This window comes from Indicator indicator, chromosome 9 (genome assembly GCF_027791375.1).
Source record: "Indicator indicator isolate 239-I01 chromosome 9, UM_Iind_1.1, whole genome shotgun sequence".
In the NCBI taxonomy this organism is placed as follows: Eukaryota; Metazoa; Chordata; class Aves; order Piciformes; family Indicatoridae; genus Indicator; species Indicator indicator.
Window position 1 is genome coordinate 20,239,305 of NC_072018.1, and position 27,728 is coordinate 20,267,032.

Consider the following 27,728-nt stretch of genomic DNA (forward strand, 5'->3'; position numbering starts at 1 on the left):
CAGCTTGGTGATAATCCATAGCACTGTCTTGACTTAACACAGTTATGAAATAAAACATGGTTTTGGAACTTTCTATTCTCAAGAATATCTGTTCTATGCGTAGAAGTTGCCAGTTTATTTTAGCTTAAATTCAATTCCTCAAGTGAAAAAAACAGTAGAAATTTTTAAGTAGCCTACTTAAAAGTTGTGATTGTGAGTTAGGATAAATGTTGAGAGATGGTGGAAGATAGTGGCCCACCGGATTTTGAGCACCAGTTCACTAGTGGGCAGGTACTTATGTAAATTTTATTTCTAAGATCTAGCTTCAGGCAGTTGTTATAGGAATTACTCTTATAAAATTTAAGGCCTGTTCTTCCTGTTTTCAGTAATAGGCTTTTTTTTTTTTTGTCTCTTCTAACTCTTATTTCTGATAACTAACACTAGGAGAGAACTGGAAAAAATAAAGAAGGATCTGCAAGAAGAGAAACTGTTGCGAAGTAAACTGGAGGTAATGTTGGCAGTTGGAGGGGTGTAAAGTTTACAAGTATGTAGGCAGTGTTCTGGAATTTGATGCCATAGGAAGGTTCTTCATGAGACCCCGCCTAGAGTTCTGTGTCCAGCTCTGGAGCCCCCAACACAAGAACGGTGTCGAACTGTTAGAGCAGGTACAAAGGAGGGCCATGATGATGATCAGTGAACTGGAGTATCTGTCTTACAAAGACAGGCAGAGAGAGTTGGGATTGCTTAGTCTGGAGAAGAGAAGATTCTGGGGACAACTCAGGCTTCCCCTCAAATACCAGAGGGCTGCTATATATCTATCAGGATCCAGGTTGATAGGATAAACATAAAGGCAACGACAGTGCATTATTTACACAATATTCACCCCTATAAATTAATGATAAATGAGATTTTGACTGTCCTCTGGTGCCCATTGATAATACGTGGGGAAGTCTACTGAGATCATATTTATTATTCTGGAGAAAGATTTTTTACAAAGGCAGGTAGTGATTTGAGGAGGGGTAATGCCTTCAGACTGGAAGAAGCTAGATTGAGATTAGATGTTAGGAAGAAATTCTTCCCCGTAAAGGGTTGTGAGGCACTGGAACAGATTGACCAGAGAAGCTGTGGAGGCTGCAATCCTGGAAGTGTTCAAAGCTGAGGTTGGATGGGACCTTGAGCAACCTGGTCTAGCAGAAGATGTCTGTGGTGGGGGGTTAGAACTCAATGATCTTTAAGGTCCCTTCCAACCCAAACCATTTTGTGGTTCAATGAAATACAAATTAGTTGTGGCATGGTATTTTGCATGAGGGATGTTTCAGGAAGTTTTACTCCAAGGTAATGACATAGTGTTACATGGGGACATGTGAAGTGATCCATTACTGTGTTATTCAGAGTGATTTTATTCAGTAAGAGGTACTGCAGCTGCAGGCACATTTAAGTTTCTTGCTTGTTTAGCAATGTGTTAGTATAAAATCAGCTGTAAATATTGAACTGTCAAAAGTTTCTGTGTTACAATTTTATTTACTTAGGTGTTTTGGAAATACAAAGTTTATAATTGTGGAAGAAGCTCTGAAGACTTCGTATAATTGCTACTTTAATACTGACTTTCTTCTCAAAATGTCCATTTTTCCAGCTTGAAATAGAAAAATTGAAGAAAGCAATGATGTCTCCGTGAGACAGCTATGGAATCAATGTTTTTAACTTGCCAGGAATTTCAAAGTGAAACACAAGGAGAACTGACTCTTCTTACTTCATAATGGTGGATGCTGGTGTTCTACAGTTGTAAAGAAAAAAATACAGAAAAAAATAAAAGGAATCTAGTCTTTTATTCAGAGAAATATGAAGACAAAAAGAATAATGGTGTAATATTTTTTTTTGCCAATATAAAAGAGGCCTTATTTCTTACTGTGCTGGAACTGCAAACCTTATTGTTGGGTTTGCTTGAAAATACTACTGAATCTGTATAGAAAGAGGGAATTCTTCATAGATTTTTATTGAATACCTGTAGCTTAATTTTTAAAGAGATCTATACTATAAATAGGGTGATTTATCTTTACAGCTACTCTGTAAAATAGTCTGTTGGGAGGGATGGAATAACTGTATCGTAATTGTAGTCACTACTCTTTCCCTACATGCAAAAGGGAATATATGATATTTGTATAATTTTGGCAGTCCTATCCAGGGTTATGCTGTTGTGCCTGTGTGCAGTGAGAATATTAATATGCTGTTTATAAGTTGAGTAATGAGATAGGAATTTGTAAATGTAATGAAGCAGGTGAAACTCCTATGCATTGTAGTAAGAACGAATGATTGAATTTGAGTAGTTTAGCAGAACCTTTTGTCACTTGCACTATTGGATTGAAAAGGGATTTAGTACTGAATCATGATGTTAGGACAAAAATAACTTTTAAAACCACAAAATGCAAGAAATACAGAAACAAAAATAGAATCCAGTCTTAACCTGTTGTGCCTAAACTATTACAGCATACAGCATGAAAAAATCAACCTGAAGCCACAACATCTGTACTTCTGTGTATCTAAACTGAAGGCATCAGTCTTTCTAGTGGTTTAAATATGCATCAGTTTTTATTAGAGTCAGGTTTTGCTTATGCAGTGTTTCCAAATAAATCCCTTTGGAATTTTGATACTCTCAAAACGTCTCAATATTTATATATTTATGGGATATACTTTCTCAACTGTACTGTGTACCTCTAAATTTAATAACATCTTTGTATTTTTGTTGAGTGATTGGAACAGTTGGTTTGACAGCGTTGTACTGGTATCCAGAAGGGCATCTTTCGCCTGTTATGGAAAACAGCTGAAATCCTGTGGATTGCCGTTACCTGTAACCCCTGAGCTCAATTCAATGCACCAGAACAATATACAAATAATATGCAAAGTGATGGGAGACAATTATATTTATTGCTGTGTTCATTTGATTAAAGAATTAAAAAAACATGCAGCTTCGGAAAGCCAGTCTGCATTACTGCTATTAGGAATCACCTTACCTCCCTTTGGTCTGCCAGAATTTAAATGGCAAAAGCATGCCCCATGGTTCAGCAGCTTCACCAGTAACAGAAAAAATTAATCTCCTATTCATGGAAATAGACATAAAGACAATAATTCTTTAGTATGTCACTTGAGGAAGTGACACGGAAGTGTTACTCCTTGAGAGCTGATGAACCATAAAATAGAAATATCAAAAAGTCAATTGGAGGACGTTAAGTCAGTTGCTGATTTAAATTGCTTATGAAGTTTGGTTAATATACATCTAAATTGCATGTATTGAGTAGTATTTGATAATCACATTGTTCATAAGCTGATTCAGTATTAGTGCTTTTAACTTCTAATTGCCTACATGCATCACAAATGAGGATTTGAGCCAGATCTTTATATTGAGGAATAATGTGCAGCAGTAATGCTTCTCAGCAGACACTAAACTCTTACTCATACCTCTAAGTCAGGTGATGAAAAGCAAGAATGGAGCCTGGTGGAGCAGCCAATTTTGTTATACAAGCTCCCCACTGTGATTAGAGCATGAAACACATCTTGGAATGGATTGCTTTACAGAAATTTTGTCTGCATGTAAGCTTGTAGCAGACAAAGAGAATGAGACAATCAGTTAAAACCACAAATGAAAGATGTTAGCTGTTTCATGGCCTTTTGTTTGCTATAGCAATAAATGACCCAAGTGCGATGACTGGATTTTAAAAGAAACCTCCTTTAAAAGTCGCTGCTATGAGGATTTTTAACTATAAGGAAGTTGCCCTGATGTGTGTCTTTATTGTCTTCAGCTAGTGTTAAGTACTTGAGTGGAGGGGGTAATGGTTTTGAAGACATTCCACAGTACAAGTTCCTAAAAGCAGGATGCTTCACTGACTTGTTTACCAGTGCTGTAAAATGATGCATGCTATCCAAACTCAGTGAATAAAAGAAGTTTTAAAACTTACTGAAATGTCTGCTCAGTTCTGTTCAGGAATGTTTCATATGCCATTAAATTCTGTGCAGGGTTTCAAGGGATGGGAATAAAGCATGCAATTATTTATACAGACCCTTTATAGAAGCATAGAATCATTTCAGTTGGAAAAGACCTTTGATATTAAGTCCAACCATTATGTAACTCTATCAAACACCTCCACAGGGACGGGGATTTGACCACATCCCTGCAGAGCTTATTTCCAGCATCTGAGAACCCTTTCACTGAAGTTTATTCTGATCCCCAGTCTAGACCTTCCCTGGTGCAACTCGGCCCTATTCCCTCTTGTCCTATCACTTGTTACTAGAGAGAAGAGACAGACTCCCAGGCTCTGTTCAGATAGCTGCAGGGAGCAAGGTGGTCTCCCCTCAGCCTCCTTTTCTCCAGACTAAACAACCCCAGTTCACCCAGTTGCTCCTCACAAGAGCTGTTCTCCAGACCCTTCACCAGCTTTGCTGCCCTTCTGTGGACCCACTCCAGCCCCTCAGTGTCCGTCTTGTAGTGAGAATCCCAAAAATGAACACAGTACTCAAGGTTTAATCTCACCAATGCTGAGTATAGGGGGACAATCACTTCCCTGGTCCTGCTGGCCACACTTCCTGATACAGGTCAGGATGCTGGGAAATTAGCTTCTGTTCCTAGAAAAATTCTGCCTGTACTTTATCAAGAATCTGACTGTAGATATGGCCTTGATTCACTGCAGTAAAATTAGTTAGAATCTAGATTTGCATTTATCTTTCAGAATTTGACTTTTCAATGCTAGTCATGCTCCAGTGGTCAGCTCCTTAAACTTTTACTTTGAAAATCACCAAAGGTTAATTAGTTGGCTAGGAGAAGGACTGCTTCATAATCTCAGCAATCTTTTAATAATTGCTTTTGGACAAAATCACTCTAGCATGCCCTTCTTCAGCTTGATGACAGTTTTATTCTGGTGTAATTTTGGAGGTTTATCTAGCATAAAAATAGTGAAGTGGGATGTATGTTTATCCCTTGACTATGAAAAGAAGTATTTTTCTGAAAATATTTATGCCTTCCAGCTGAGCCTTCCAAAGGTTGCTGATCTGAAACTATGACTTGCAGTCAAGCAGTATGATTGACCTTAGCCAAGAAGCCATTTGTGCAGAAAGTCAAGTAAAACAGAACTTGAAATAAATAAAAAGGCTTTAAAAGAAAAAAAGAGAAAAAAAAGATGTGGCAATGTATGGCACCTAAAAGAATGTTGCCTAAAACTGGATATCATTCTAGATATTATTAATTATTTCTATTCTTAACATAGAACTTCACAGCTTTATGGTGATCCTGTGTGCATAATTTATTTGTTGTTATTGTGTACAGTTTTCCTGCTGCCTTGCAAATTAACATTAAAAAAAAAAAAGGCCTCACTTTTAGGGAAATGACTTCCTACTTTTAATTTTCAAAAGATGAAGTTTACTGATCTTCAGTTGGACCATTGCTTAGCCTAGAGGGAACATGCCCTTCTCACCCTCACAGCAGTGGTAGAGGGAGCCCTGAAGAAAGTGGGACTGACTGCGGATGGCACCAGTATGAGCATGGAGAATCCCAGGACACCCACACACATTTGTGATTAAAAGCAGCTTGGCAAAACTGCTGGAAAGCAGCATGGCAGAAAAAGTCCCTGGGTCCTGGTGGATACCAAACTGACCAGAAGCCACCATGGTGCCATTGCCCAAAGTCAGCAAATGGTGCTCTGGGCTGCACTGGGCAAAGCCTTGCCAGCTGCTGGAGGGAGATGACCCTTCCCTTTCCTCTGGGCTGGCAGCAGGTGCTAAGCAGTGGCAAGAGGGCAGCTGGGGAAGCCACCGAAGAGGAGGAGGCCTTACTGTCATCTGGTCTTGTGCCTCCTGCATCATCACCTTCAGTCTTGGTGCCATGTCTCAACAGACCTGTGGACAGTGCATCTGTCCTGCCCCCTGGCAGTGTTCACCTGGCACTTCTCCTCCACGAGTCTTTGCTCTTCTCTCCTTGGCAGCTCTCAGGACCTGCAGCAGGAGGGGCTTGCCCTTTGGGTGGCTGGGCACCTCAGCTACTGCAGAGAAGCCTGGGTTGTCAGGCTCTGGCACCAGTGGGGCTGTCTTTGGCCAGCCCCTGGCAGCTCTCTGCAGCCAGGATGGCACATTGCCACAGCCCATCCAGGTAAGCCAGCCTGGCCAGGGGGTCCCCATCCCACTGGCTCCTCCACAAAGGTGGTGTTCCCAGCAGGGAGACCTTGTGTGGGGCTTAGGGTCAGTGTCAGCCTCCCCCAGTCTCCAGCCCCCTCTCTGTCCCACCACATGGAGAGATGGGGCTCCTGCCCCTGAGGAACAGTCACCTGCTGCAATGACTGTCTATGGCCAGTTCTCCTCCTCTGTTCCCTGCAGGACCTGCTGGCTCTGCTGAACAAGCATGGGCCATTCACGGAGGGGATCTTCTGACTGGCAGCCAGTGAGAGTGCATCCTGCTAGCTCCAGGAGGCCCTGGACAGTGGCATGGAGACCCACCTTGAAAGCCAGTCTGCACAATTGCCGGCTACCATCTTGAAAGTGGACCCTGCTGACCTGGAGACCAGCAGTTCCCAGCTCCATCAGTCCTGATGGGTACCTGCTCAGGAGCCAGTGCACTGGGGATGCTGCCAGTGCTCCTGGTGGGAGTGCTCAAAGCCTCACACCAAGCCCTTGGCATTGTTCCTCAGAGCTCTGTGAAGAGTGGATGAGTGGCTTGTAGAAGACCAGCAGGGAGGAGAAGATGGAAGCACTGAAAGAGTAGCTGTGGTGAGCAGCCTGCCTGCTCCACAGGCACTGGCAGAGGCCAGGAGTTGCCTACAAAGCAACAGCCTCCTTGACAAAGCCATCTCTTCTGCTGCCCTGGGGTGCTGTTTTGAGGGGAAGAGACACAGAAAAACATTTCTCTCCTTGGAGCTCTACTTCTGGCAAGCACTGGGGGTTGCACCATGAAGTGACTCTTGCTGGAAGGACACGGAGGGAGGGAGTGAGGTGGCTGTATCTCAGCAAAGGCAGTCCCTCTGCACACCCAAGCCTGTTGGGAACAGAGACCTTATGTAAAGACAGGCTCTGATTATCCTCTGATCTCCTCTACCTATCCATTATCCCTGTCCTCAGTTGTTAAGTGACAAGAAGGTCCAGATTTGTGTCTGGGTCTTGACCATGATGTGGCCTTTGTCTTGCAGCATAAAGTGGTGATGCTTTGCTTTAAAGCACAACACATACCAAGGGACAGAAGGGAAGGAGGAGATGAAAAAGGCAGGTTAAATGGTATCCAGAAATCCCTGTAAAATGCCAGTGGCAGATGCAAAGATCAAATTTGTGTGTGCTCCCCTATCTCATATTTGATGCATCCAAAATGTCCTTCTTCAGACTCCTACCTTTGCAAGTCTACATTGCATGAGAAAGGGGATGTGATAGCCCTGGAAACTTTTTCCTACTCCTAGTGGGCTTGCAGGAAGTACCTCTTGATGCAGGGAGGCCTGCAGAAAGAGTGTGAGACTGACTGCATGTGGCAACCTTACAGGCAGGAAGCATCTGTTAACTCTTTCCAAAGGAGATGTTAAAACCAGGTTTTCACAACTGCCTTTCCTTTGGCATCCTCTGAGATATTCTTGAACTGTTTGCTTTCTCAGAGCACTATCAAAGCAGCTGATCATATATATATCTTGGGTAATTGGATTTTGCAATAGCTGAAAAAACACACCAGACAAACCACACCCTTTTGGGTGCCTAGGCACATACCTCCCAGCCTGAAGAATGCAAAGGGCCTCAACCAGCTTGTAGAGCATGAGACTGATGCTGCTGCACTCAGGGTTTGGAATACCCTCCTTGCTTGATAGAAGTCTTGGTTCAAAAATCTTTCTAGGCCCCTGGGAGTATAGATTCACTCTTCCTTCTGGAAGAAACATGTGTGTGTCTGAGTGTTGAAGTATGCCAGCCTTTGTGTCCTTCAGAGGACTATTGCTATGCTTTCATAGTCAAAGTACTAAGAGCATCAAGGGGTCTTGCCATCCTACCAAAATGTCAGGGACTCTGTGGAAGCACCAGTCTAGCTGACTAGGGGAAGCCTTTTAAAGCAGGCTCTTCTTACTGGATGCTAAGGTGCCACCTTTTAATTCATCTCTACCCAGTGCTATATCCAATGCAAATCCCCTAACCTTTCCAGGTGGGTTGTGTTGCCTGTGTTTCAGTTGTGCTGGGCTTAATTCCTACTTGATAGTAATGTGAGATGCAAGGAAGATCTGCTATATCAAAACAGAGAAGTGAAAAATACCTACCTTTAGATTATAACTGGAGACTTACCTTGTGGCTGAGGACTGGCTGAAGTTGTGACTAAATGACATTAGCTCAGGAAACCCTATGAACTCATGACAAACACTTTGCAGGACTGCAGAAAAAAATTAGTAACCAAAGCTCTTCCAAAGCAGCTCTGTGAGTAGAAAGAATTGCTCCTCTGGTATGATAAACTATATTTTGAAAGTTACTATCTATTGGAAACTAGGCTATTGGAGATGAACCAATGCTAAGAGAGGTAACAGGGAACACAGCACAAGGTTCCGCAGACAACTTGCACCCCTCACAATGAGTATACCCCTAAAGGAAAGAATATTACTTGGCCTTTGAACTTTCAGTTGCACAGGGTATTGTCAGTTGTGTTGTCTTTCATTTATGAATGGTAATGCATTAACTTGACCAGATTTTGATCATGATATTTTCCCCACCTCGGTCTTTAAAGTCTAGAAGATCTGTTAAATACAGAAGGGCAGATGTGGCCTCCTCCACCAGGGGGAAGGATATGAACCATGAAGTCATGATTCATCTGTGAGGACTCCTGGCAAAGGTGGCAATCTGGCAGTTTTGTGGGCGTGTTTATAACTTGTTTTGTCATTTTGCAGTGCAAGACCTTTACTGTCATCTGCAAGTTCCTCAATGTTAATCCAGTTGGACAAGAAAAGGAGGAGGCAGATGCCCAAGGTTATTTCTTCATGGGAAAACTCTAAATAAATCAGAGCACCCCAGCAACACTGAGTGAGATTGTAAGAATGAGACTGGGACATCATGGCAGCAGATGAATGGTTAGAAGCTCACCTGTGATACCTGGAGACTCTTTGGCTGTTAATTATGTGTTAATTTTGCTTACAGTGGAACCCAGACTTCTAAAACCAGTAAGTACAATCACAAAACAATATTTTTCCAGAACTGCATGAAAATTATCAGTGGTCTGTGAAATTGTTTGTATTCTTAATACACTTAATTGCTTAGGTTGTATTTACTTTCTACATATTACTTCAGCTTTGTATTCTCCTTAAGTATATGGAAATAATTGTATATCTTAATCATCTTCTGATCTTTTGCTTATAATCTGTAATTGGTCTCTAACCACAGTGTTATCACTTTTAAGAAAATCTGAAGTTTTCTTATAGGTGAAGTTACTGTAAAGATCACTCTCCTTTCAGAACTTGCTTTATACAAATTCACATTTTTCAAGTGTGATCCCTTTAAAAATACAACTAATGCCATTCCGTATCATTAAAAGCTTTAATTTTTATCCTCAGATGACCATATTGAAGACTTTAAAGTCCCCTGCTGCAGCCTTTCTAACTTACTAGGTAGCAAGTGATCACATTATGGTGGCTTATTGAGTTTTAAGGTAGCCATGTAGCTATTCAAGGCCTAAAAATAATAGACTGGGTTCTGTAACAGTGGATTTATTATTGTAAATGTTAAATACACACAGTGAGAGTTTACAATATTTGGGAAAATGTATTTCTCTGGGTAACTATAGCAAGCCTAGGGTAAATTTTTATTTTGTAGAATATAGTATCATAGAATCATTTCATTTGGAAAGGACCTTTAAGATCATTGAGTCCAACCATCATCCAGCTCTTGCAATTATGGTGCTAAACCATGTCCCTGAGCACCACATCTATGCATCACAGTTGCTTGTAGTTTCTGTGCAAGATACTTTCCCCCATTCACTTTTCTACGGGGTGTTTGTTTTTGTTTTTCTGGAATAAGGGAGAGCTATGACACCAGGTGCTGGAGGCCCCTTTGTCCAGAGACCTTGGGTCCACCTTGATGGGGAAGTACTTCCCACTGTTGTGGCTGCTTGGCCTGGGGCCTCTGGTAGCTGTTGCCATGCAGAGCCAGGCTGCCTTGCTATGTATGCCTCCTGCCTCCTGCCAGAAATTAAAAGCAAAATGCTTGGGGTAGTGGAAAGGAGGGGTAGTTTTAAAGGGTTGTACAAAACACTTTAATTGTAAACCAACAGAAGTCACAGAGCAAGGGCCTTGAATTTAAGGCTGCAATATATTATCAAACATCCAGCTTATTTTTAAAATACATGATCAATTTCCTTTGCTTTTAACTCTTTTAAGAGCCTCTACCCTCTTTTGTAGCCACTGTCTAGCTACTCACTCCTCACTCTTTGTCTCCTGTTGAGAGCTTTACCCCCTGCCCCCCAAGAGTGCTGTGATGATGTGAAATGAACTGGAGAAGAAGGATTAGTAGCTGGAGATTATCTCCTGAGTTTGGTAGGTCTGGAAGTGTCCTCTTACTAGTAAGTCCCTTTCATGAGAGAGAGTTTTTGCAACTCAGCTGCTTGTGTGCCTGTGTCCTGATGGAACAGAAACACATGGAAGAGAGGAGTAACATTTTTACAGCTTCTTAAAAAACAGAGACATTAATGTCAGTGGATAGTTTAAGATTAGATATACAACATCCTCTGTCTAAAGTACCATAGCTGGATGTTTTGGAGGGACAAGAAGAGCTGTATATATTTTCACTTATCCTTATGTCAGTATATTCATGTTTTTTCTCTAAAGTGAGAGCGACTTGCTGCTCTATTACTTGTTTTGCTCTAAGTTTCTATCACTGCACAGTGGTTACCTTGGCATGCTCTCTCAGTGGTGAGACTGGATGGTTTCCACGATGAGTCAAGCGATGCAGCTGAGCGAGATCAATGTTTTGCCAGTATCTCAGTGAGCACTAGATACCTGGAGCTGTCCCAGATTTCTACCTCACCTAAAGGTAACAGCCCTAGGTGGAGTGATTAAATCCAAAATGAATATGAATTAATTAATGATGAAACATGATGAGCTCAAGGATTCCCACATGCAAAATGGAATTAGGAATACGAGCACACAATAAGCATTTAAAGACTGAAGAAATCAGAAAAGAATTAGGTACAGCTCTTTGCCTCAAACCTATAGATGTTTCCCAGCCACCTCCCATTCTTCAGAAACATTGATCTGAGTCTTTTGGTTCACTTCTCCTTGTAGATTTTATTTCCTTAGAAGTGTTAATGGTTGATTGTTTTAAGCACACAAAATGCTTTTAGTAATGACCAGTCAAATTCAAGAGGTTACCACGAGGTTGTCCTTCAGAGCTAGCTTAGGAATTCAGTACACCCATCTTGCTCGTCCCCTTATGATCTTTTAGTAATTCATTAATAAACCTGTGGATCTCAAAACACAGTGAAGTGAACAAGTGTCCCAGGTGAAAAGGGGCAGCCCTTTGATGCTGTCAGAAGGTGAGAGTTTGGAATTTTCTATGTAGGAAAACACATCTCTGGTTCACCAGTGCCGGACCCTTTTAATTTCAGCTTGCTCTGTCCTGATTGGTAAGTATTGAGGGAAAAGTGAGTGGCTCCCATCAAGGCATGGTGATTTGATGAGCTTTTTCATAAGTGCATCTCCTGAAATCCATCCGTTGTCCTGTTTTGCCACTTTACATTTGCTTAGTGCTTTAGTGGTTTAGCTCACCAATTTTATTAATTTCATATTTTTTTTTAGGTCATAGCTTAATCTCTTTATACATCCAGGGGTAGATGATCAGTGTCTCAGTTCTTTTGAATCCGTAGCAGACGTTGCCTTTGCCTTGAACTTGTATATTGTCTGATAATCAGATTTAATACAACACAGTGTTTTTCCTTTATTCCCTTTACTGGACTATTTTCCTCCAGCAAATATGCCTGTAACAAGTTGCATCCCAGGATATTAAGCTTTTACCAGGGATCTTGGGAAACTTCATGGAGTGAGCAGAGGCCTAAATTCTTCTGCAAAGCAAATAAAACTTTACTTCAATCTGGTCCTTGTTTCCTACCTCACATGGCAGGTGTAAACAGGAGCTGCCCCAGGAGGGTAGCAGAGCAGCATTGAACTCAGTGGAGATGAGGCCATCTTCAACCACTTCAAAAAGGACCCACAGGATGAACTGCTTTAATAAGCTCTCCACTCATAGGTGATACTAAATTATTAATGCAGTGTTGGACAGAATTTTTTAAATTTTATTTTTCTTTAAAGCAAAGGTTCATAAGTTATTCTTAGTAAAAAATGTAATAAGTTATAAATGTCTTAAAATCACTTTGCAAGTAAGGACAGTCTTTGGGATGGGTTTAGCTGCTTTCTTACTAGCAACCAGATTGTTAAAAAATGAAAAATGTTTAAAGTTCTTTAAAATATCTTTCTTCCAGGAGGAAAGCAGAAAATGTGAGACAATGAATGTGAGGGTAGCCCACTGCCTGCTCTTGTGGGCTGTGCACTTCTTCCCAGCTGCGCCACGCAACCCTCTCAGGGTAAGTTTCACTAGACAAAGCCCCATCCCACAGGACTGTGAACACTTGCAATGATAAGGCATGCACAACCTGTTCCACTGCCTCTCCACACTCATTAAAAAAAAAAAAATTACTCCTCATCTGATCTAAATCTACCCTCTTTAAGCTTAAAGCTATTGCCCCTTGTCCTGTCAGCCCAGAAATACTTTGGATTGTTTAGTACACTCGATTCAATTATTCCTTATTTTTCAGGTTCTCAGTAAGGAGTCAAAGACTGATAATCAACAAGGTATAGTGAAAATCTATGTGTCTTTTTTAGTTCTTTGTGACACGTTACCAGTTATCAATACTTCACCCCTGCTACTCACTTCATGGGCCACGGTAGAACACCTTGTAATAATATCTGCTTGATTTGCTTTGCAGATTCCTGTACAAATCTCACTCTCTGCAAAGACAATGGAGCTATTTGTGTTCAACCCTGCTCTCCCTCCTTCCATGGGGAGACAAGCTTTGTCTGTGAAGACAGAAAGTGGCAAATGTTCACAGATTCTTGTGCAAGCCTGGATGTTCAGTCCCTTTTCCAGGTGAGGTAACTTACGCATCTACTTTGGCCTATTTATTGCAAAGACAGCCCCTCCCTCCATACACTTTCAATCTTGAGCAAAGGGCAGAAGATGGAATCCTAAAGCACAAATTACTTTGAGGACAGGCTTTGACTTCATCTTAAATCAATTAATGGGAAATACATTTGGGAAACTCCACAGTGAAAATGGAATGTTTAGAAATGAAGTTACCTTGTTCACTTGGCTCACATGGATTTAAGCCCTCACATGGATTTAAACCAAGACAATGCTATACTAGGCTGAACCTGAGAAAAGAGAAACACCAATATCTGTAATAATCAGATAATTCATGGTAAATTCCCTCCAACTACAAAATAAAGAACTTTTATTCAAGTCACTTCAAGAATAAGGCACTGAATTTAGTTCTCACTCCTTCCTTGATGTGTGTTTTGAAAGCAGGACAGCTTTCTCAACTGAGCTTTGGCCCTGAGTTTCAGGCCATCTGCCACATTCATTGCATGCCCCAGTGCTGTACCTCTTGCTGGGGTTTAGCTACAGCTTTATTTTTGTTTCATTCATTAATTTTCTCAAATTTATGTTCCTTCCTCAGAGGATTTCTGAACATGACCTCCTTCCCAGTTCTGAAGGACATATTGGTATTGCTGGAGGACACCTTCCTTTTGTAGGGAAAGGAAAGCCAGTGCATGGGAAGCCCGGAGATGGAGCAAAATATTTCGGTGCTGATGACCATGGGAATAGTAACTGCCAAGCTGACTTTTCTTGCATCATCCCAGATATCCTGTCTTCACCAGCCATTCCAGGAAATATTGCTGATATAGTAGAACTGCTAAAGAAGATTTCTCTGCTGTTATCAGAGAATGTCAACAGAGGAAAAATGCAGGTACTTACTTTTGTGGGCTTCAAGAGTTGTTTCTGAGCTTGATAGAATATCCATACAGTAGTTTGTCCTTATAGCCACTATCCAAAGAAATGGTTTCTACAAGTTACATGGACGTCACCTGTAAAGGGTTTCAAGAGAGGACCATGTTCTCTTGTCAGATAAACTGTTTGACCTGTTCATCTATGGTTAAACCACTCTGTGGAATTCACTTTCTTTAAAAGGAAGATTTTTCAGGAACTACTGTTATAGAGCTGGGAGAGCAGTACAAGAAAGGTATGAAACTGTAGGGAAGGTAGTCTTGGAGATCCTGATGTGCAGCTGTCATGTGTTGCACAATGGAAATGGAAGTCTTCTCCTGATGAACTCAGAAGTCAGAGACCTGGGGAAAGAAATGAAGGAAGGGTGATGTAAGTAAACCTGCATAATGGGTTAGTATCTGGAATAGAACTTAGATGCCCTGATTTTTGCTTTACACTTGCTTGTCTAAGCACCTTTTGAGCTAAGATATGAAAAGGATAGTGAAATTCTGGTACTGACCATAATAATGAGATTGAGTTGGATGGATTGAGTTGGATTTGAGTTGGATGGATCATGGGAATCTGTTAATCTCAGAGATGAATATTCCCTTTATAGAAATCAATCTTGAATTAAATGAACTTTTCTGGAGGATCTGCTGGTGAAATAGTAGTTGGTTTCTTTTAACAAAAAGAATAATTATTTTTTCTTGTGTGTTTCAGAGTTACAGCAGAATAGCAAACCACATTCTGAACAGCTCCACCATTTCCAACTGGGCTTTTGTAAAGGACAAGAATGCCAGTTCAGTATTACTGGACTCAGTGAATTTATTTGCTGGGAAACTTCTCCTAGGGAACGGATCGGAAAGTGTACAGGAGCACTTCATCTCTACAAAAGGCTACAGCATACATAAAAACACTTCAGGAAAGAGCTTTGATTTTAATATGGAGTTCAATGACACAGGCAATATCACTGGACATGTGGTCATTCCAGAAGAAGAGCTTCTGAAGTTACCCAAGACTTCCAAAGCCATCAGCATTGCGTTTCCAACGCTTGGAGCTATCATGGAAAGGAACCGTTTGGACGCAGTTTTTGTGAATGGCATGGTGTTATCGGTGTCGCTGCCAGAAGAGCTGCGACACGTTCTGCTCACCTTTGAAAAGGTGAATAAACTGGAGAATGTCAAGGCTCAGTGTGTGGGCTGGCATTCTACTGAAAGGCAATGGGATAACAGGGCATGCCAAATGAAGTCTGACAACATCAGCAGTGTTGTTTGCATCTGCAGGCATCACCGTCGGACATTCAAATCCTTCTCCATCCTGATGTCGCCCAGCACACCACGCAATGCAGTGCTGGATTACATTACCTGTGTAGGCCTAGGTCTGTCCATTTTTAGCTTGGTTGTCTGCCTTGCAGTCGAGGCTGTTGTCTGGCACCACGTTACGAAAACCGAAATCACCTACATGCGCCATTTTTGTTTGGTCAACATTGCTACATCACTTCTCATCGCTGATCTTTTGTTCATCTTAGCAGCAATTTTTGTGCACAGTACAGCTCTGAACTACCAGTTGTGTGTAGCAGCCACTTTTTTCCTTCACTTTTTTTATCTTGCCTTGTTTTTTTGGATGTTTACCCTGGGGCTCTTGATTCTCTATGGATTATTATTAATTTTTTTGAAGATAACGAGATCTGTATTCATAGTTGCAGCATTCTTCATTGGATATGGATGTCCCTTGGTTATATCCATCCTCACAGTTGCTATTACTGAGCCAAAAAATGGATATTTAAGGATTGGAGCCTGCTGGCTCAATTGGCATGAGACAAAAGCTCTTTTGGCCTTTGTTATACCTGCTCTGAGCATCATTCTTGTGAATATGGTAGTGGTGGTGGTGGTTGTGGTGAAGACTGGGAGATCCTCAGTTGGAGAAGGCTGCAAGTCACAAGATTTGAGCAACATGATCCGAATTAGCAAAAATGTTGCCCTTCTGACACCTCTTCTAGGCCTCACCTGGGGTTTTGGATTAGCAACAATAGTTGACAGTCACTCTCTGGCGTTCCATATTACATTTGCTCTATTGAACGCCTTCCAGGTAAGCCTTTTTGTGACAGGGAATAGCATCCCAGACTTTGCTGAACTTGGGAAAAGGTTGCAGACCTAAGAGGAGCTAGTAACCTGGGCTGTGCATGAAAAACAGGATTTAACTTTTCCTTTCAACTCAGCTATTTTACACAGCATGTAGCCATTCTGCATTGACATAGCAGTTTGTGGAACAAAATAGTGTAAAGCGTGATGAAGATTTGAGATGATGACTTCATGTTAAACATAAACCACAATGGTTAATATCCAGTAATTTCAAAGATTACATCATCTTTTTCACTTAACAAATACACAGAAAATTCTCATTTGTCACTGAAGATGGCTTTTAACTCATCAATATAATCTTCCAATATTACCTGACATATTGTCCCATATTCAGTCTGTCTTAGCACTTCTTGGCTAATCCTACTACTGAGTGGGTTGAGAAAGTCCTGGTATGTAACTCATCAGTCCATTTCATAATGAGAATGAGCATGAGTTATACATCCATTCTTCACATTCCCAGAGAGCCTGTGTGACCTGGGTGGATAATCTTATTTTGTGCATTGCTGTTATGTGATTCATAGGTGATGAGATCTACCCTTAAGGAAATGACATCTAGAAGTAATTAAGAAACATGATGTGGTTATGCTGGTTTTATTAACTGGTTTTGCTTTTCTTAGGGATTATTCATCCTCTTGTTTGGGACACTTCTGGACAGAAAGGTACTTGGGTCATTTCAGCACTTATTCTGGACTGTATGAACATTTTGTACACTCTGAGAAAGTCCCTTTATTTATTTATTTATTTATTTATTTATTTATTTATTTATTTATTTATTTATTAAATCTGCAGACAAGAGAAGCCTTAAGGATGAGCTGCCTTTCATCAAAACGGAAGTGTAGTCTAGCAAAGGTAAAGAAGTATTTTTTTCACCTTAATGGCTTGATTTACCAACTTACACAACTTCTTGTTTGTAGATGGAAGAATGGAACTGTCCTCTAAATCTTACTTAATTTAACATTTTTCTAAGGCAGGTGCTTGCTGAAGGAAATACGAGTATCTCCAAAGTACGTTGAAGATATTAAGCATCTAAATATTAGAAATAACCATCCATAGATTTTAATGATTGCTACATAACCTATTGCTGTTGTTGCAAAATTAATCATTCTACTTTAACCTGTTCACCTGTTGATATCAAAGCCTTTTAGATAGAGAATGCTAGTGACTTTTTTCCTATCTGTAAAATAGATCTGCTTTAAGGTTACTGACTAAGGAACAGAATTACAAATCTAAAATTCCAATTGTAATAACCTGTTTGCTGCATTCACAAAAATATGGATGTGTATGTCAGCAGAGCTGCTCAAGAATGTCAGAGGATTGTTCTGCTTCCAGTTTAACATCAGCACAAGATGAAAACCACTCAGAGTCCAGCCGTTACATTTAGATTACATGTGGTGCTAATCAGTGCTGTGTACTCCTAAGAGCTACCTCGTTTGTCAGTGTGTGTGTGTTTGTTTGTTTTTAGTAGCAGAGCAATTCACTAAAAGGAAATCTTAGAATTGTTTCATTTGCAAGGGACTTTTAAGGGTCATCCAGTCCAACCCTCTTGCCATAGACAGGGATATCTTCCACTAGACGTGGTTGCTCAAAGCCTCATCCAACCTGGTCTTGAACACTTCCAGGGAAGGGACATCCATAACCTCTCTGGGCAACCTGTTCCAGTGCCTTACCACCCTCACAGTAAAGAATTTCTTTTTACCTAATCTATATCTACTCTCTTTCAGTTTAAAACCATTTTCTTTGTCGTATCACTACATACTCTTGTGAAAAGTCCCTCTCCAACTTTCCTGTAGGTTTTCTTTACTAGAAGGCTGCCAGGTCTCTCTAGAGCCTTTTCTTCTCCAGGCTGAACAACCCCAACTCTCTCAGTCTGCCCTTAGAGCAAAGGTGTTCCAGCCTTCTGATCATTTTCATATTCCTGTCCTGGACCTGATCTGACAAGTCCTTGTCTTTTTCACACTGAGGGCCGCAGAGCTGGACACAGCACTGTAGGTGGATTCTCATGAGAGTGGAGTTGAGGAGCAGAATCACCTTTGTTGACCTATAGGCCACAGTTCTTTTGATGCAGCCCAGAAATGTTTAACATTGAAGGAAACAACTGTGTTTCAGCAGCTTCCTAGGAAAATGTTGGCAGAAGTGACATGGTGATGTCACTGAGTTAGTGTTTCCTACCTGTTAAAAATTTTTATCTGCTTTTACTAGATTTCTTTTGGTGCCAAGACTGGAATGGTTTCACACTGTCAGTTCAGTTTGGACCACGGAAAAATAAAATTATTTCCTTGCTTTTCTCCAGTTTATTCATCAATCCTGATTTCAGTATTGAAAGCTGCGGAGTATCTTGCATCATTAGAGGGGTAAAGGAAACTAAACACCTTTTGCTATCAGCACTGTCTAGTGTGCTTTTGGTCATTTGGTGCAAAAGAGGCTGCATATTTGTGCAACTTCTGACTCTTCCCTGTGCCTCTTCAACTTAGTCTTCAGCTGCATCAAGCACTGCTGTTATGTGCTAGGTTTAAATGCAATGCTAAAGGTCCTCTTGTTAAAATAAACAATCAGCAAACAACCCCCACCCCCCAAAAGAAATAACAAGACAAACCCCAATAACAAACAAGAATGCCAACCCACAAGCATGTACTAGAATTAGCTGTTTCCTACATAACAGAGGAAAAAGGGAAAGTAACTGCTTGAGACTGTTCCAAATTTAATAAAGAGAGATTACAATTCCTGCTTTGACAGATCCTGGATCAAAATAACAGTGAAAATGTTTCACATCTTTTATCAGGCTTTAAGTCACGACTGAAAATTAAAATTCTCTGAAGTCAGCACCAGTTTAATATTCTGGAAACAACTGGTGGAAATTTCTCTAACCCCAACTCAGCCACATTCGCTAAAAGCATTAAGTGACCTCACTGATTAAACCATGACTGCATGTGCCTAAGAACTTGGGCTGATGTTGTCACTTACCTGGGTGGAACAGACCACATGTAGGTGTTTACCGTTGCATAACAGAGAAGGGGAACGTGTTAGTCATCCACTTTTGTAAACTTGGGTGTAAATACGGAGTTTGATTCATGAGAGCAGGAAAAGTTTGTCACACCTGAAATGATTGTTAAAAAAAAAAAAAAAAAATCTTGCTTCAGAGAGCATCAGAAAGGGAATGGTGAATATATAAAATGTTTAGAAGTGTTATTCAGATTCTTCTTTCAGCTCTCCTCATTTGCCCAGACCCATAAGATCATTCTAGGTCAGGTTTTCAGATGATCATCTCATGGCCTGTTTCACAGTACTTGAGGCACCTTCTGCTTGAAATGAAACCTCCAACTCCATGGATGATATATGTAATCCAATCTTTTCTCCTAGTCCTAGCAGTGGACAGTTGTCTTCAGTGGATCTGGTCAGCGAGAGGAAAGGAGCAGTTCTTACACAGAAATCCTGGTTTGAGATGAACCGAAGTGGCTGACCAGCTTGGAGCAAGGACAGCACTGTCTTGGAGCACAGCCACAGGAAGCATCATGAAAACCAGAAGAGAAAAGGCACTGAACCTGCTGTCAGGAGTAGGAAGAGATCAGTGTTGCTGCAGCCCTTGGAGGAAACAAACTGATATATAAAGATTGCTTCTTACCTTTGTGAAAACTGCTGTGAGGAAAGTTTGTCCTCATTTTCCATTTCAGTGCTTCAATTTCTTTCTTTTCATGTGAGTGCAATAAGGAGCTATACAGCATGAGAGCTGTTCTAAAATTATTTAATTTTTAATGTGATGTATACACGTTGAGTACTATCTAGCTGGGTTTAGCTGTCTTTGACCAGAAGTGATTCTATTAGGTGGCACTATATTCGTAAGTTCCATTTGTCCTCCCAGACCGATGGTTAAGTGTAGCTCTATTTCTGCATTACAGATGTTCTCTCCATCTCGATCTGTTCTCTCCTCCTGACTACTTGTGAGTCAGAGGAATTGTACAAAGCCTGTTTTTCAGTCCGCCAGGACAGAACTTTCATTCTTTTTCCAGCCCTGCGAGATGATGACAGAGATAAACAAGAAAGAGCACTCTGCAGATAATTATTTTATGCCTTTATATGTGGGAAAGCAAAATGGCTTCAGAACTGAATCAAGCAAATGCAGATATCCTGTGTCCTGTGCAATGTGCTAACATAGGAAACGATTCATCTATGTGAGATGGTGTACCTGGTTTCATTAGAAAATGAAACCTTCCTTGGTTTGAAAAACCCTTTCTAGTGAAAGCTTTGATAGAAATATGGTTGTCTCGTCAGGACAAATTAATGTTTTCAAATGGAAGTAAAGTTAAACTGTCATTGTTTTTAATAAATGGTCCTTAGCCTCCTTTACCAAAGGAAAAAAAAATCAAATAAATGCCCTTTCATATTATCTGGTATTAATACAGTCAGAAACCATCCACCTGTGGCTTCATGTGCATCTGCATTATAGAAGATTCAATTGAAATAATATTGGTTTATGATATTAACACCCCTTTACTGAAGAGTGAGGAAAATATCCTGGCAAATGAACTAAGGGATGTGGGGCATGTGATACATACATGTCTTGGGTGAGAGAAGCTGGGGCTCTGAAGGGGGTGATCTAGAGGGCAGAGCTCTGCCCCGGGCCATGGGACACTCTTTCTTAGAATCATAGAATCATAGAATCAGTCAGGGTTGGAAGGGACCACAAGGATCATTTAGTTCCAACCCCCCTGCCATGGGCAGGGCACCTCACACTAGAGGTGTCTTTTCTCCTGTCTTCTTTCCTCATAGTTTGTATTCTAGTTGCAAGAGACTATCCATGTCCCTCTCATACAGCACATTTGCACTTTGGAGACCTCTGACCAAACAGAAGTAAATTTCAGTTATGCAGTTCTGTTACACAAATTTTGAAAGACCATTACTCTAAAGTCTGCTTCTTAATGTCAGGCTGCATCTTCTGTACTTTAATTTCTTCCTCTTTGTCAAGTGGTTTGAGATTTCCTTTCCTTTCCTTTCCTTTCCTTTCCTTTCCTTTCCTTTCCTTTCCTTTCCTTTCCTTTCCTTTCCTTTCCTTTCCTTTCCTTTCCTTTCCTTTCCTTTCCTTTCCTTTCCTTTCCTTTCCTTTCCTTTCCTTTCCTTTCCTTTCCTTTCCTTTCCTTTCCTTTCCTTCCTTTCCTTTCCTTTCCTTTCCTTTCCTTTCCTTTCCTTTCCTTTCCTTTCCTTTCCTTCCCTTTCCTTTCCTTCCCTTTCCCTTTCCCTTTCCCTTCCCTTTCCCTTTCCCTTTCCCTTTCCCTTTCCCTTTCCCTTTCCCTTTCCCTTTCCCTTTCCCTTTCCCTTTCCCTTTCCCTTTCCCTTTCCCTTTCCCTTTCCCTTTCCCTTTCCCTTTCCCTTTCCCTTTCCCTTTCCCTTTCCCTTTCCCTTTCCCTTTCCCTTTCCTTTCCTTTCCTTTCCTGATTTATATGAATCAAACACTGTATTTTAAAGGATAGTTAAAAGACTGACACAGGACTTGTAGTGTCAGGTGGTGATGATGATCAGTGTTCAACCATGAACCCTTAGAGGGACTTCTGTCATCTCTGAAGGAAGGGGATCATGTTTTGCAGTTTACAGAGTAGCAACGACAACCTGAATGTGCTGCAATATGTTTAAAAATCCTTTCATTTCCCATCACTCTTCAGAACTACATTTAATTCAGCTGGTATTTTTTTGTTCATTTGTTTTGCTGTTAACAATGGAATTCAGTTAATGGAAAGGTGGGAATTTTTTATAGAACCCAAAAATTTAAGAAAACTTGGCTCAACCTAGCACCTTACCCTTCTCTCACCTGTGTGCACATGCATATGAACCATTTCAACCCTGCATTTCTAGACAGTCTTGGATGAGGCTTCCCATAGCATACACACCTCCCTGAAAATCCAGCAGAAGCCCTGCCCAGGCAACAGCATTGCAAAAGGAATCTGCTTAATCTGCAATTTACTGAGGAAAGTATTTAAGCTGTTTATCAAAGGGTGTTTGAAGTATAGTGCTTATTTTCAGAAGCTGGCATGCAGCAGCATGTTTCACCCTGTGTTTTATGATCCTTTACCTATTTAAAAATAACTGGGGGCTTACAGAGAACCAGTTAATGGTACAGGATAAGGATGAGCAATGAAGTTTTATTTTCCATACCCAAAATTAAACTGACTGAAAATATTCAATGAATAAATGTTTTTGAGGGGTGAAAGCTGTAGCTGTCACCTATGGGTTGTACGGTATTTCTTTAAATGCTGTAAGCTGATGGCCCAGTTCTAATCATAGCTGAGGGAAGGGAGAGGAAAACTACTAGAGCTGAAATTCTGCCACTTTCCAAATTATCAGTGTTGCAACAGCTTAATAATGTCAGTGATGAATGGGTCAGATAGACCCCTTGTTGTACAGGAGTTTGTTTTGGAGCTGTTCCACTTTGCCTGCCAAAATCATCAGTCTTGAAAACCCCAAGTGCTTTTCATGAGGTGTAACAATTACTGGGACAACATTTTTGTTTTGTTTTGTTTTGTTTTTTTCATAGACTTAGAATCACAGAATCATAGAATGGTTTGGGTTGTAAGAGCAGAAGGCTGCATTGGATACATGCCTAAGCATAGAAAGATGTCAGAGCTCCTTAGTCAGGAAGATAAAATTAAATTTTCTTGTGTCAGGGTTGACATCAAAACAAGGTCTTGTGCAGAATGTTAATTTACTTCAAACACCTCAAGTTTTATGTTGCCTTTCCAGATCCAGATAACTTTTCTCTCCAGCACAGGTATCTCCTTGATGGCTGATGAATCAGGAGAAGATGCCAAACCAGCAGAGCCTTGGCAGGTTGTTAACAAGACTGCTGGACTGCCCTGTTAAACTTGCTTGTGATAGATGTTTGTCTGCGCAACAAGGCTTGGCACTGCTGGTTCCAAGCATGCTCCTAGCCTGTTGCCTGTGGCTCCAAGAGCTGGTGGAAGCTTGACCTGTGGTCCCTTGCAGAAATCTTGTGTGACCTTGACCTGGGTCTGGCTCACTCATTTGCCTCCCTGATACACCGTGATACACTGTGGTCAGACTACTTGGCTTTAGGGGTTAACAGTACACATTGCTTGACAGGCAGTTTGTAAATCTCATTTCAGGTTGGGAAAAGTACAGTTTTGGATGTGCAGCACTTTTTCACTTCTGGCCCCACAGAGAAGATGCATCTAAAATCTGGTGGGAGTACTCTTGGGAAAAGCCCCTGTAGAGCACTGCTCTTTCTCTGGCTCCAGTTTCAAAGTGTTTGTTTAGGCTAAGAGCACTATGTGAATATATATTTTAGCAATGTGTCAAAATTATAAACCAAACAGTATACTTCCTCCATGGCCCCAGCTCAGATGTACCACTTGTGTCCTGTAGGAATAGTGATGATCATGACTTAATTTATGATTTCTAGCATATTAGAATCGTAGAATCATTTTGGTTGTAAAAGACCTTTCTGATCATAGAGTACAACTGATTACCCAGCACTGCCAAGTCTTCCACTAAGCCATGTACCTCAGCACCACATCTACACATCTTTTAAATACCTCCAGGGATGGTGACTCTACCACTTCCCTGGGTAGAGTATTGCTGCTGTTTATTCTGCACTATAGATATTTTTGTTTTCATTATCCCAAGGGGATATAAGCAATATGAAATGTCATTGGAGTTGTACATATTTTTAACTTTTCTGTTATCTTTTGATGTTATCAAATCTTTACAGATTTTGCTCTGAGCTGTAGTTAGAACTAACCACATCTCTAACTCTAGTTAGAGGTGTTGTTCTTGAACAGCTTCCATCTAGGCATAACAGAAATGTTTTAAATGTTTTAAATTTGTAAACTTGTTTGCATACTGTCTACATTTCAGGTTGGATTTGTCTGGACACTGTGTTCCTTTAGATCCCTCTGGTTCCTGTTGTATTTGAAACCCAGCCCAAGTTCAGAGACACCTGAGGCTTAGTTCAAGATTTGGGGAAAGGTGTGTGCCTCTTCTAATTTTACAGCAACAGTTCATCCACCACGAGTTACTGCTGCCATGTGCTAAGGTCATTCTGTTTCACAACTGATAAAACTCATCATGGGACAGCTTATTTACTAACCGCAGCCAGTAAATGGAGTTGCACTTTCATTTGCTCAGCAGAGCTAAACTTGAAAAGCCCAGTGCTCCCTTGCTTGCTTAAGCATCAGTATTTAATCACAGCTCTTTAACCCACATGAAAGATGCAAGTGTACCCTTTGTGTATTTTTTTCCTCAGATTGAGACCAGTAATAAATCATCTGTTTCGGCTCTTTGAAGATTAAGTGTTGAACAATGGGTTGATTAGAAAGATCATTCTGACCCTTGGGGAGTGCAAGTCTAGTGTTGCAATTTACTTCTCATTCATGCTGCAGTGTTTCTGGTTAGGGAGCTGTCAGACTATTACAGTTACTGAGCTATTGAAACATAGAGCTATATTTAGCTTGAATTTGTCCAGGTTCAAATACCCCTCCTTAAGAAAGACAAATTAGTAGGGAGACATAGTATTTTGAGAAGTTTCCATATCAGGCTTTTGGTAAACACTTACTACTAGGATCTGTATAGTGATGTGAAAGCAGTTCTCTGGCCTGTGAAACAGTCCTTCTGGCCTTAACACTCAGTAACTGTTCTGGGCCTCTATTTCCATTGCAGCATTGTTATCAGGAGTGAAACATGAATTTCTAGTAATATAGGTGAACATCTCCATGCAGAGCTCTCTGCTTTGGCTGGCTCTTTGAAGGCAGTTGTAAAGAAAAGGAAGGCGAGGCAATTGCATCAGTATACTTGCATTGGTGCCAACCTTTTTAATAAACCCTGCCATTTAATAGCACCATCTTTGGGCCCCACCCCTGCTTTTAGAGTGTTTTTCTTCCAGAAATACTCTGTTGATGTCAGTAGTCAATCCTGACTTGTGGTACAAGAGAGCAGAACTGGACTTAGAGTATCACTTGCCTGTTAGCTTCATGTCAGATCCATCACACTGCTGTGCATGTCTCTGAGTGATTACTATTTCTACAGCAAAGGATTCATTTTTTCTGGGTAATGATACTAGCTCATGCAATCTTTGTTTCTGTCCTGGTATAGCTGAAAATCTCCCATATTGCTGGGATGGTTGGCTTGTGAGCTCTGCTGCAGCCTGGATTTTTTGCTTAGCTTCTGCACCATTATAAAATGTTATCTTAATCTCTGCTTGCTGCAGAGAGCCCAAGATATTAATGTAGCCAGATGGAGAGGTACAGCAAAAATCCTCTTGTTACCTACCTCAGTTATAGGTGTTGCTGGGCATAGTAGAAATAGGGCAATAGAACAGATGATTTTGACCTTTTGTGTCAATAAGCTTTAAAGATACTAGAGTATAATGTGTGTCAGGATCTCCTAGAAGGTCTATTAAAGACAAGACTTGAAGGCTGACTTTGAAGTATGCGGATTAATAGTAAAATTCCCACTGACTTTAAAGTAAACTGCCAAGCCATAAATGCCTTGAACATGTCTGCTTTTGGGAAAAGGTTCACTGATATATTTTTTAAAAGCCTTTATTTTTAGGCCAGTAGAAACTTAAAAATAATCAAAGCTTTCTTGTTTCAGATGTGATCACCTTTCAGCTTTCATTTGGGCAAGATAGACAGATTAACTTATCTTTTTCCTTTCAGAACTGGAGTTGTAGTATTGAATTTGTATTGATTTCCATTTTTCCTAGCAGACAGAAGAATTAATTTAGTACACAAATCCATTCTTCAGGTTACAATCTGTGTTAAACTAACAGAAATCCATTTTTCCTAGCAGACAGAAGAATTAATTTAGTACACAAATCCATTCTTCAGGTTACAATCTGTGTTAAACTAACAGAAATTTGGGGTTTCTTCCTGTAAAGAATGTTTGTGAAAACTCACAACAAAAATGGGAAATTGAGATACAATGTTTGGTTACTGAGACTTAAGCTGTAAACACAGGAATGAAGCTCATAACAGCTAGTGGTTTACATCTGAAACAGACACGAGAAAACTCAGTTACAGTTTTGGCAAAGAAAAAAGCTATAAATCTAGGGTTTTTTACTAGCTCATGGGAGGAATTGTGCTTTGGTAGGCAGCCCATTAAAACCCCATTTGGGAGCTGCCATGATAGCCAGGCTGTAGCTGGATGCAGGGTTTGGGCTATGAGGCTGCTTTTGTGCAGCTTCCCATTGGGTTGCACAGCTCCACACTGTGTCGCGTGGCTCCTCTTGCACTGATCAGCTCTAACTTGCCCCAGACCCATTTCACAGTGAGTCCACAGAGATTTTGATGGTGCAAAGGACTGGGAGCACGCTATGAGGCAGAGGAGGAAATTCCATTAGCTAGTACTAACTTAAACTTTTGCATGAGTCTCCCAAGGCTTGCTTTTGCATGCTTTGTCCCAAGGCATTTGAAATGCCTGAGTTTGATGTGTGGTGATGGGGAGAGCAGATACCTGCAACTTAAAACAAAGGATGATTCAGAAGATGATAAGATGCCCAAAGATTGTTCTTTTGGGTAATCTGGAGCTCTGCAGTTCTTTAGCAGCTGTTGAGGGCAGTCTTTGTGTAGGACATTTTACTATGGAGGGCTGATGAGGAATAAGCATACAAAATGAGATTCTCCTGATGAATACATGACTCCTTTGTAAGTAAAGGAATGTGTCTGTTTCTGTTGGTCACAGTCCTAAATTACTTGAGCTATGGAGCTTTATAGTAGCTGACATGTGTTCCTGATCACCTGAGCCACTACAAGATTATTTTAAGCATGCTTTATGTAACTTAGAAGCAGAGGGGAGAAAGGAGAGAGGACGTGTGAGAAATGTTTTTGCTTCCAGCTTTCCTATGAATGCTAGTTTGCAAAGGTGAAAAAATGTGAAGGAAATGTGTGTGAGTCAAATAAGCATAACTTTCAGCTGAACTATGCATGAAATATAGTTGTTCTAATGACTGACTAGTCATCGCTCCCCAGAGACTAGCTGAAGTGCTGTCAGTCAGTCCTAATTTCTCCCAGTGTGTAAATTCTCTTGGAGAACCTGAAGAAGTGAGTGGGACTTAAGCCTGAAACTTTTTCTACAATCAGTATAGATAATTGTATCCAAGAATAGCTGTAAGGCTGGCATTTCCTGGGGAGGAGATGTGTGAGGAGTCTGAGTGCATAATTTAACACCGAGTGTATTAGACATGGGCAACAGCTCTGGAGCAGAAATGGTCACAGGTATTGCTGCTGAAAACTCAGTGTCTGCTTTTGAAGAGAAAAAAGCAGTTTGCCATGAAGAAGATCCAGTATTGGTTTTTACAAGCCAGTCCTGCTGTGTAGCTCCCTGGTCAGGATGAAGTCATTCAAAAAGCAGGCAGAATGTTTTACTGATTGTGTCTTGGTCACATCAGTCTGAGTGTAATCAGGACTGGGAACATCCACGGCTCCTACCAAGCCCATTTAGAATCTTTACACTTTAATTTATCCAATTGTTCCTGCAGCAAGGTGTTAATACTTCCAAATGTAGAGCTGCCTAAATATTTTTTACAAGGTCTTATGTATGACTGTATTTTTTAACTCTGTTCACTCACATGCCATTGATACTAGTGACAGTTGG

At 40.8% G+C, this 27,728-nt stretch overlaps 2 protein-coding genes across 2 annotated transcripts in view; both read left to right on the forward strand.

Moving 5' to 3' along the window:
- CD2AP (CD2 associated protein) overlaps positions 1-2,579 on the forward strand; it is a 73,351-nt gene extending 70,772 nt beyond the window's left edge. The window contains exons 18-19 of the mRNA XM_054383788.1: positions 424-487; positions 1,613-2,579. Of these exons, the coding sequence (XP_054239763.1) occupies positions 424-487; positions 1,613-1,654 (106 nt within the window). The 3' untranslated portion in view covers positions 1,655-2,579. The remainder of the gene's footprint in view (positions 1-423; positions 488-1,612) is intronic.
- A 9,875-nt stretch (positions 2,580-12,454) lies between these two features.
- On the forward strand, positions 12,455-19,590 carry LOC128969102 (adhesion G-protein coupled receptor F2-like). Its single transcript, XM_054383789.1, has 9 exons — positions 12,455-12,532; positions 12,764-12,800; positions 12,935-13,095; positions 13,685-13,975; positions 14,713-16,080; positions 16,751-16,792; positions 16,923-16,982; positions 18,333-18,484; positions 19,491-19,590. Exons 1-9 carry the CDS (start codon positions 12,455-12,457, stop codon positions 19,588-19,590), a joined length of 2,289 nt encoding a protein of 762 aa, XP_054239764.1.
- Positions 19,591-27,728: the final 8,138 nt, after the last annotated feature.